The following is an 11,292-nucleotide window of genomic DNA, read 5'->3' as shown; positions in this document are numbered from 1 at the left end:
CCATCATTTAATAGGTATTATAAAAGTACCTTTGATGTATTCAAATATTTTTAGGAATTTGATTGTTTTCTAAAACACAAGTCAAACTCGTCACTCCGGTCGCTTTTCGGTTAAATTTAACAGGTCATTACTTTGTCTGTACTTAAGGTAAATTTTCTTTCTTTGGCTCTACAGAAAGCCCAAAGCAAGCCCATTATAGATATAATAATATCATTATGATCTGTCGACTAGCCGCTCCGCTACCTTCACGTAAACGTTGTAAGAAATAACAAATGTTGAAAGTTTGAGATCGATTTTCTCAAAAACCCCATTTCTGTAAATTTTTTTTTTAAAATTCTTTTAGACATTTAGTCGACTACAAGAAAAAACAGTTTAAAAATGTAATATTTTGGTTGTATGCCCTCTGTTTGAGCCGCAATCGCGTGAAATGCGTGAACATTTGTTATTTTTCACAACGTTTACGTGAAAGTAGCGGAGCGGCTACTTGGCAGATAATAATGATATTATTATATCTATAATGGGTTTGCTTTGGGCTTTCTGTAGAGCCAAATAAAAAAAAATTAGCTTAGGTACAGACAAAGTAATAACCTGTCAAATTTGACCGAAAAGCGACCGGTGTGACGAGTTTGACATGTTTTTTAGAAAACAATCAAATTCCTAAAACTATTTGAATACATCAAGGTATTTTTATAATACCTATTAAATGAGGGGCGAAAGTTAAAAAGGTGTAGGGAAAACAATGGCGCCAGCAGAGGGTGTCAAACACGCGACCTCCGACGGCAGGCAAAAACTCTAGTTTCTACCACTGCTGCTTCTACGCTTCGTAACTGAAGAACAAGAAATCTGAAGAACATGCGGATTGCGCCCGCATTTATTTGATAAATGCCCCCAAAACATATATTTTTTTCGTGAAAATTAAAATTCATACTTTTTTATTCTGCCCGATTTGAAATGAAATTTCCCATATCGGGCAGGCTGAAAGGGTCCAGCTTTTAATTTTCACGAAAAAAAATATGTTTTAGGGGCATTCCTCAAATGAATGAGAGCGCAAACCGCAAGTTCCCCAATTTTGTTGTTCTCGAGTTACGAAGCGTAGAAGCCGCAGTGGCAGAAACTAGTGTTTTTGCCTGCCGTCGCAGGTCGCGTGTTTGACACCCTCTGCTGGCGCTATTGTTTTCTATACACACTTTTAACTTTTTTCCCTCATTTAATAGGTATTAAAAAGATACCTTGAATTATTCAAAAAGTTTTAGGAATTTGATTGTTTTCTAAAAAAACATGTCAAACTCGTCACACCGGTCGCTTTTCGGTCAAATTTGACAGGTTATTACTTTGTCTGTACCTAAGCTAATTTTTTTTTTTATTTGGCTCTACAGAAAGCCCAAAGCAAACCCATTATAGATATAATAATATCATTATTATCTGCCAACTAGCCGGTCCGCTACTTTCACGTAAACGTTGTGAAAAATAACAAATGTTCACGCATTTCACGCGATTGCGGCTCAAACAGAGGACATACAACCAAAATATTACATTTTTAAACTGTTTTTTCTTGTAGTCGACTAAATGTCTAAAAGAATTTTAAAAAAAATTTACAGAAATGGGGTTTTTGAGAAAATCGATCTCAAACTTTCAACATTTGTTATTTCTTACAACGTTTACGTGAAGGTAGCGGAGCGGCTAGTCGACAGATCATAATGATATTATTATATCTATAATGGGCTTGCTTTTGGCTTTCTGTAGAGACAAAGAAAGAAAATTTACCTTAAGTACAGACAAAGTAATGACCTGTCAAATTTGACCGAAAAGCGACCGGAGTGACGAGTTTGACATGTGTTTTAGAAAACAATCAAATTTCTAAAAATATTTGAATACATCAAGGTATCTTTATAATACCTATTTAGTTAGGGGAAAAATTTAAAAGGGTGTAGACAAAACAATAGCGTCAGCAGAGGGTGTCAAACACGCGACCGGCGACGGCAGGCAAAAACACTACTTTCTGCCGCTGCGGCTCCTACGGCTCGTAACTCGAGAACGAAAAATCGGGAGAACATGCGGTTTGCGCCCTCCTTCATTTGATAAATACCCCCAAAACATATATTTTTTTCGTGAAAATTAAAAATTAGACCCTTTTAGCCTGCCCGATTTGAGATGAAATCACCCATATATATATATATATATATATATATATATATATATATATATATATAGCACACATTTTATTTTGTGGACTGCTACTAGTACTCATCACTGAAACTGACCTTCGTAGCCTCGTGACGCAATATATATATATATATATTGCGTCACGAGGCTACGAGGGTCAGTTTTAGTAATGAGTACTAGTAGCAGTAAAAAAAATAAAATGTGTGCTAAAGCTATATTTAAACTGAAATTCATGAAAAAAAAAAACTGATAGCAGCAATTGTTTTGCGACCCATTACTGGATGTGTCGGACGCACATATTGGAAGGCACAGAAGTTGGCAGTGAAGCACAATTTCTAACACAACAGGAGGTACCGATCGGCATCCAGCGTAAAACATTCCTGTAAGGTGACAGGCGGAAAGCTTCTACTTAACTACGCAGATCTCTGAAGAGATTCATTAGTTAGAGGTGATATCTTCGTGTCGATGTCGGCCGTGTTTTCTGGTCTTTTTCGTAAAACCAGCGAGAGAGGAAATTTTATTAGGAAATAGAAATCCATAAGTTCGACTTATGAACCATCTGGTTTGTGGTTGTCCGGCGAGGTTCCGTAGCACTCTTAGTTTCCTAATTACCACCTAAGCGTAAAACGCCCCCCCCCCCCTCCCCATAAAAAAAAAGAAAAGCGGGAGATGCGTTGTTCACAGATGCATTGATACAAATCGATAAGACAAGGTGACTTTAATGTCGAGCGGAATTTGGGTGTACCATGGTCACCGATTCTGCGGGGTTCATTCGCCAAAAGTCCCGTAGACACGTAGAAATGGTTCGAGAAATTGGCTGTTGACGAGTTGGCTTTCGACGAATTGGCCTAGACCCTACATTCCTTTAGAGTGCCTACTTTGAGAGGTGCATTTTTTAACTGCGTGTGCTCTATTTAGGGTTAAGCGTTTTCTGCTTAAACAGAATGAAACCGGTAGAAGTGCGCCAAATACGAATTTCCTAATTCGGATTTAACTGAAGAAGGCCAGTATTTTCGGGGGCGTTTGCAGCGGTGGGGGCGTGACTTATTACTGTCCGGCTGCCACAGACAGCAACAAAAAGGAAACCAGTACCTGGTCTACTCACTATACATTTTAAACAGACGCTCTAAATATTGCATTGTCGTCTCTATAATGGTTTTCGTAAATAAAACGAAAACAACTGAGAAGTTTATGAGTCTACAAATATCAACCGGAATACACCGGAAACTTCTGTTTGGAATAAAAACCGAAAAGAGTACGCCTAATTTCGAAATGATAAAAACCGAAAACGGCAGACCCTAGCTATATTGTCAATGTCCTGTTTTGACGCTGTGCTGTTTTGTCGCGTTGCTGTTTTGTCGCTCTGCTGTTTTGACGCCGTGCTGTTTTGGCACGTGCTCTTCTGTCGCTGTGCCGTTTTGACTCTGTGCTGTTTTGTCGCGCGCTATTTTGACGCGTGCTGTTTTGTCGTCGTGCTGTTTTGACGCTCTGCTGTTTTGACGCGTGCTGTTTTGACCGTGCTTTTCTGCCGCATGCTGTTTTGTCGTGTGCTGTTCTGTCATGGTTCCCTGTGCCACATGGCAGTAAAACCTAGCGGATATTGATGTTTGCCCACTGCATAACTAATTTGTTGATCACATGGGCTTTCTAGACCAAATGTGTAAGGACCAGCAACTTACGCCTGAGTGGCTGTCACGTGTTGAGGAGTTGTCTACCCTCAAGTATTTGTAACACGTTCGACATGAGCAAAGATACCTGATAATGAAGCAATGGTGAGGGTGCAGGCTAGCTGGTGTAATTTGAGCATAGTTGTAAAACCGAGACGTAGAATAGGGACAAGGGACGATTATAATGTTGTACTCTCCTAAACAATACCACCCAATTCATGGTTGTCATCGAGTGTTTTTGTTGAGGGCATACCTAAACGCGCCACGTGCACGAATGTAGAGCGGACGCTTCACCCTATTAAACATTTATTTTTCGCTCGACATGCATCTGCTCATTTTATTAGTGACAGGATTACGCAAGTTGGAAAGTGGATGTCAATCAACGCGTAAAAGTAAACTTAGAACCACATTTCCCCGGCTAATATACGGGCCAGTTTCCTCAAACTTTGGCAAGGCTTGAGCTAAGTTGGCTATGGCTCGCACCAATCTGGCCAAGCCCGGGCCGAGGAAGTGTGCTACTTGGGAAAGTACCTGAAATAAATAAGTTTACAATCCATCCTTAGATACGTGCTGTGCAAAATAAAGAACTAACAATAGCCTACGTTTTATGCGTTATACTTACTAACAGCACAGTTATATCTTAAGGTACCTAACTATATCGCACTCCAACGCAAATGAAAGAACTAAAGAAATCCGTGGGATGACCTCTGCGATATTGTTTAGAAGTTCCGATGTTCGTCATTTCATCGCAATATCGCCATGAAATGGTAAGGAGTAGTAAAAAAGTTATCAAATAATTACAGCCGCAAGACGTTCTTTATCTCATCCTCTTTACCTTGAAAGGTACTGTTTTTGTGCTAATGTTTCTTTTCACTCGGTACACACCCTGAATTGCGGGAATTTGCTCGCGGTGTAAAAGTTGAATTTGAATACACATTGTGATGGCAGATAGGTAAGCTAAAAGCGCACGTCAAAAATTTCTAGGACATGAGATGTTTCCTACGGGGGGAGAGCTCAGAGTTTGTCGGTCTGCATCCTCGTATGTATGAAGATGATGGTACTAAAATAGTTCTTTCCTAAAAAAACACAAAAACATGCACATGGGTTGAACAATTGTTAGAGTTTAAAAACTATTTTTTATTAATTGGCTTTATTCTTCACATGTTGAATTTACAGAAAGGTGGATAAATTAGCATGTCTCTAGATGAATGTTCATCCGTTTCTTTCTGAAATAGAAAAAGGTCAAAGTTAGTGCAAGGAACGAAATGAGGCACAAATGGATATTTAAAACATCTACTAAGACGCAACCATATTGGGCTTCTAAATAGCGCATTTCATACACATTACATTGTTTTTCACGAATAAATTTTTAAACCAAATATCAGCTTACATTTCTTCTTGTGGAGGAGAGCAGTGTAGTCACCGGAACTGCCAAGGCCATATCCGTAGTTCAAGCCGTAACTTGCGAGCCCGTGGCCATAGCCATATCGACCGATGCCATAGCCGTAGCCGTAGGCAGGCCCATGGGCGACTGCGGTAACGGCTGGGGAAATTTGGTAGACGCCGAGCTTGCTGACTACTGGAGCCGCGTGGTAAGCGGCCACCCTCGCCACAGCAGGAGCAGTGGCATAGGAGGTGACAGCAGGAGCTGCCTGATATGATGCGAAATTGGTCACAGCAGGAGCACCATACGCGGCCACAGCAGGAACCGTGTGGTAGGAGGCAACTCGGGCAACAGGAGCAGCTGCATAGGTGGCAACCTTAGCGACTGGAGCGGCGTAGGCGGTGACAGCTGGAGCGGCGTGGTAGGTCGTGGAGAAGGCACGAGAAACAGCTGGAGCAGCAACAGCGTATCCAGCGGGGGCATAGCGATAGCCCATCAGGCCTGAGTAGGAAAGTCCATGGCGGTAGCCATAAGCGTTGTTTAGGAAACCTCCATATGCGGGAACTCCGATGACTGGGGAGGCGGCATAGGTGGCAACCTTAGCAACTGGGGCGGTGGCGAAGGTGGCCACCTTAGCGACTGGAGCTGCGGCGTAGGTGCCAAACCTGGCGACCGCAGGTGCTGCGAAAGTGGCGACCTTGGCGACTGGAGCGGCGTGGATGGTCGTGGAGTAGGAACGAGAGACAGCTGGAGCAGCAACAGCGTATCCAGCGGGGGCATAACGATAGCCCATCAGACCCGAGTAAGAAAGTCCATGGCGGTAGCCATAAGCGTTGCTTAGGAAACCTCCATATGCGGGAACTCCGACGACTGGGGAGGCGGCATAGGTGGCAACCTTAGCAACTGGGGCGGTGGCGAAGGTGGCCACCTTAGCGACTGGAGCTGCGGCGTAGGTGCCGAACCTGGCGACGGCGGGGGCTGCGAAAGTGGCGACCTTGGCGACTGGAGCGGCGTGGAAGGTCGTGGCGTAGGAACGAGAGACAGCTGGAGCAGCAACAGCGTATCCAGCGGGGGCATAGCGATAGCCCATCAAACCCGAGTAGGAGAGTCCATGGTGGTGGCCATAAGCGTTGCTTAGGAAGCCCCCATATGCGGGAACTCCAACGACTGGAGAGGTGGCATAGGTGGCAACCTTAGCAACTGGGGCGGTGGCGTAGGTGGCCACCTTAGCGACTGGAGCTGCGGCGTAGGTGCCGAACCTGGCGACGGCGGGGGCTGCGAAAGTGGCGACCTTGGCGACTGGAGCGGCGTGGAAGGTCGTGGCGTAGGAACGAGAGACAGCTGGAGCAGCGACAGCGTATCCAGCGGGGGCATAGCGATAGCCCATCAGACCCGAGTAAGAAAGTCCATGGCGGTAGCCATAAGCGTTGTTTAGGAAACCTCCATATGCGGGAACTCCGACGACTGGGGAGGCGGCATAGGTGGCAACCTTAGCAACTGGGGCGGTGGCGAAGGTGGCCACCTTAGCGACTGGAGCTGCGGCGTAGGTGCCGAACCTGGCGACGGCGGGGGCTGCGAAAGTGGCGACCTTGGCGACTGGAGCGGCGTGGAAGGTCGTGGCGTAGGAACGGGAGACAGCTGGAGCAGCAACAGCGTATCCAGCGGGGGCATAGCGATAGCCCATCAAACCCGAGTAGGAGAGTCCATGGTGGTGGCCATAAGCGTTGCTTAGGAAGCCCCCATATGCGGGAACTCCAACGACTGGAGAGGTGGCATAGGTGGCAACCTTAGCAACTGGGGCGGTGGCGTAGGTGGCCACCTTAGCGACTGGAGCTGCGGCGTAGGTGCCAAAGCTGGCGACGGCGGGGGCTGCGAAAGTGGCGACCTTGGCGACTGGAGCGGCGTGGAAGGTCGTGGCGTAGGAACGAGAGACAGCTGGAGCAGCAACAGCGTATCCAGCGGGGGCATAGCGATAGCCCATCAAACCCGAGTAGGAGAGTCCATGGTGGTGGCCATAAGCGTTGTTTAGGAAGCCTCCATATGCGGGAACTCCGACGACTGGGGAGGTGGCATAGGTGGCAACCTTAGCAACTGGGGCAGTGGCGAAGGTGGCCACCTTAGCGACTGGAGCTGTGGCGTAGGTGCCAAACCTGGCGACGGCGGGGGCTGCGAAAGTGGCGACCTTGGCGACTGGAGCGGCATGGAAGGTCGTGGCGTAGGAACGAGAGACAGCTGGAGCAGCAACAGCGTATCCAGCGGGGGCATAGCGATAGCCCATCAAACCCGAGTAGGAGAGTCCATGGTGTTGGCCATAAGCGTTGTTTAGGAAGCCTCCATATGCGGGAACTCCAACGACTGGGGAGGTGGCATAGGTGGCAACCTTAGCAACTGGGGCGGCGGCGAAGGTGGCCACCTTAGCGACTGGAGCTGCGGCGTAGGTGCCAAACCTGGCGACGGCGGGGGCTGCGAAAGTGGCGACCTTGGCGACTGGAGCGGCGTGGAAGGTCGTGGCGTAGGAACGAGAGACAGCTGGAGCAGCGACAGCGTATCCAGCGGGGGCATAGCGATAGCCCATCAAACCCGAGTAGGAGAGTCCATGGTGGTGGCCATAAGCGTTGTTTAGGAAGCCTCCATATGCGGGAACTCCAACGACTGGGGAGGAGGCATAGGTGGCAACCTTAGCAACTGGGGCGGTGGCGAAGGTGGCCACCTTAGCGACTGGAGCTGCGGCGTAGGTGCCAAACCTGGCGACTGCGGGGGCTGCGAAAGTGGCGACCTTGGCTACTGGAGCGGCGTGGAAGGTCGTGGCGTAGGAACGAGAGACAGCTGGAGCAGCGACAGCGTATCCAGCGGGGGCATAGCGATAGCCCATCAGACCAGAGTAGGAAAGTCCATGGTGGTGGCCATAAGCGTTGTTTAGGAAGCCTCCATATGCGGGAACTCCGACGACTGGGGAGGTGGCATAGGTGGCAACTTTAGCAACTGGGGCGGTGGCGAAGGTGGCCACCTTAGCGACTGGAGCTGCGGCGTAGGTGCCAAACCTGGCGACTGCGGGGGCTGCGAAAGTGGCGACCTTGGCTACTGGAGCGGCGTGGAAGGTCGTGGCGTAGGAACGAGAGACAGCTGGAGCAGCAACAGCGTATCCAGCGGGGGCATAGCGATAGCCCATCAAACCCGAGTAGGAGAGTCCATGGTGGTGGCCATAAGCGTTGTTTAGGAAGCCTCCATATGCGGGAACTCCAACGACTGGGGAGGTGGCATAGGTGGCAACCTTAGCAACTGGGGCGGTGGCGAAGGTGGCCACCTTAGCGACTGGAGCTGCGGCGTAGGTGCCAAACCTGGCGACGGCGGGGGGTGCGAAAGTGGCGACCTTGGCGACTGGAGCGGCGTGGAAGGTCGTGGCGTACGAACGAGAGACAGCTGGAGCAGCAACAGCGTATCCAGCGGGGGCATAGCGATAGCCCGTCAGACCCGAGTAGGAAAGTCCATGGCGGTAGCCATAAGCGTTGTTTAGGAAGCCGCCATGTGTGGGAACTCCGACGACGGGAGCTGTAGCATATGTCGCAACCTTAGCGACTGGGGCATTGGTGTAGGTAGCTACATTAGCGACTGGAGCTGCGAAGGCGGTAAACGCCGGAGTACCGTGGTAGTTTGTTGCAAAAGAACGTGTCAGAGCTGGGGAAGCGACAGCATATTGATCCGGGGCATAGGGATGGCCCACTAGGCCAGAATAGGGAACACCGTGCTGGTATCCATAGGCGTTGTTGAGGTAGTCGGCAAACGTGCTGGTAGTCAGAGCAAGAAGGAGGCATGAACGAATCTGCAAAAAAAAGCCGAGCTTGATTAGAAAGGAACCTCAATTTCATCATAATATTATCTCAGTATACATATTCTCGCATTCCAGTAAGATACTATGCACTTTTTTAAAGTTTTTTTTGTTAATGAATTTAGTTACACGTTTCAAATAATGCTTTTTATCGATTTATATAGATGTAAAACCACCCATTACAATACGCGTAGTGAAGAAACATAAAGCTCGTACCATGATTGCAGCTGTGCGGTCAGCTGTAATCTGTGAATTGTTAGAATTTGCAATCGTATTTATACTCAAATACTGCCGGAGAAGGCAACTCGTCATTCTGAAAATGTTTTTGCTATTTGCGCACGTATTCTTAGTTCTGGTCTTCTTTTCTCATTAATATATTCCCAGTGGGAAAGCGCTGGCTTTAGCGCAAATATTCAAGGTCGAAAGCGTATAAACAGCCGTAAATATGCGGCTTTAAAAATGCGCATTCATATAACAACAATTTTACTGCTGTGTAGATAACTAAAACGTGAGTTTCAAACTGGTTTGTGTCTCTGAGCGGCTATATTTTCACCAGTTGTAAAAAGTAGCAACGATCAGATTTGCTCCTGTCTGCGACTGGTACGCGGCACTACAGGACGCAATGCGGCGCCTCGGGGCTTACCGGAATTCCAGCCATGCGCAGCACCGTGCCTCGCGTAACAAAATGGAATGTCTTCATTTGAAGGTTACACTATTCATGGAATATTTTGAGGCAGATTGTTGACCAGGATACATGCGGTGTCTGGAGAATTTTCATTTTGAAACTTAAATGAGATGCCCCAGAGCAGCGAAATCAGCGGAGTTAAGTATGCGCATACAAAACAATAATTACTCATCACAAGGAACGGTGGTCACTTCATACCAAACGTACTTCATGCATCAGAATTAAGAAATACCACATCAATTATCAGTCGTGTTTATGAGCGTTATTTTTTTAATATTCGCGTTTTTGTATTAGTCCCAATTGCCGTTAAAGGGATCACTACTTTAATTTTTACAGCAGACTTCCGGTAATACTAAAGAAGGTATTTCCACCCTTTTTTTCTTTTAAACCATTGATTGTTTTACACCAATATTTTTACAAATGGTAGCATTGACGGACGCGCAAAAGAAGGAATGGCTTTGGCCAAAGGTTATGAACGTTAGTATCCGTTGACCGAATGCACATGTTACCAAACTATAGGTACTTTCATAGCTCGCTTTCAAAAAGGCGCTTTGGACCATGCAGGACACCGAATATATAAGATAAAGATTTTATTTTACGTCACGAGCCCGTTCCCAGCGTTTTCTAGAAACAAAAATGAAGAACGCGTAAAGGATATTGTGTTAGACAATGAAAATTCATTCCTTATAAGATCCATGAGCTTAGCTCAAACCAGGAACATCTTCACTACAGTGGTTGCAGATGATTATGCGGTCAGTTACTTGACCAAGATCAAAACATTTCGATATAGGTTTTACAGGTGATGGGCACAGCATACTAAAACTTCCTCATCATACTTGGCCTGCAAATGGTACTGAGAATAATAAGTTTTATCGATGACTTTGTCTCCTCTTTTCATTTTTTTTAATATTTGCTGTGATTGATAGTGTTTGCAACGTAAAAATAATTTGAATGAAACTTCGGCTACTAATTTGATGCATCTCTGCGTTGTACGTGACTGGAGATCTGGGAGGGTAGCTCCTATATTTATGCCGGGAGGAATACCCAGTGTACACCGGCAAAATGTATAATTCTAGATGCTTGAAATGACAAGAAATTAGTTTAGTTTCTAATTTTTTATAAAGATTTGTTTTACGATGCAAGCTATATTGCCGTAAAGCACTAAGCACCTGGGGGAAAGGGGAAATGAATCTGTCATAAGACATCACAGAAATATAAAAATATCCATCAAACACAACTCGTGCAAATCTCTTTACAAAAAAGGTGTTCCTAAAACAATACCGGAATATAGTAAAATATTAAAGTAGCATAACTATCGTTAAGATGGCATTATCTATCATTTAACTGGAATATATTAGACATTAGCACAAACTACGGGGTTGTTGAAGCCTAATCGATCAAAAACAAGTTGAAAACCAATTGAAAACACTAATTTCAAAATTTGCAAACCACATTTTTGACAGCCTATTATATACTTCAATAGTTACCGAGAAAAGGAAAAAGGAAACACATCGGTGCTCCAGAAGTTGGTAGAAGTTGGTTTCATAATTATTCATTATAAATCGAG

General features: G+C 46.0%; 1 protein-coding gene across 1 annotated transcript; it reads right to left on the bottom strand.

Annotated features, from left to right (window-relative positions):
* Positions 1-4,970: 4,970 nt before the first annotated feature.
* Positions 4,971-9,275, bottom strand: LOC115314318. Its single transcript, XM_042290229.1, has 4 exons — positions 9,257-9,275; positions 8,163-9,034; positions 5,221-8,066; positions 4,971-5,056 (listed from the first exon to the last, which is right to left on the bottom strand). Coding segments are annotated over exons 1-4 (3,723 nt in total). The 5' UTR covers positions 9,260-9,275; the 3' UTR covers positions 4,971-5,054.
* Between the last annotated feature and the right edge of the window lie 2,017 nt (positions 9,276-11,292).

This window comes from Ixodes scapularis, unplaced genomic scaffold (genome assembly GCF_016920785.2).
Source record: "Ixodes scapularis isolate PalLabHiFi unplaced genomic scaffold, ASM1692078v2 PGA_scaffold1__304_contigs__length_218370807, whole genome shotgun sequence".
Taxonomy (NCBI): Eukaryota; Metazoa; Arthropoda; class Arachnida; order Ixodida; family Ixodidae; genus Ixodes; species Ixodes scapularis.
This window is presented reverse-complemented; position numbering and strand designations above follow the sequence as displayed.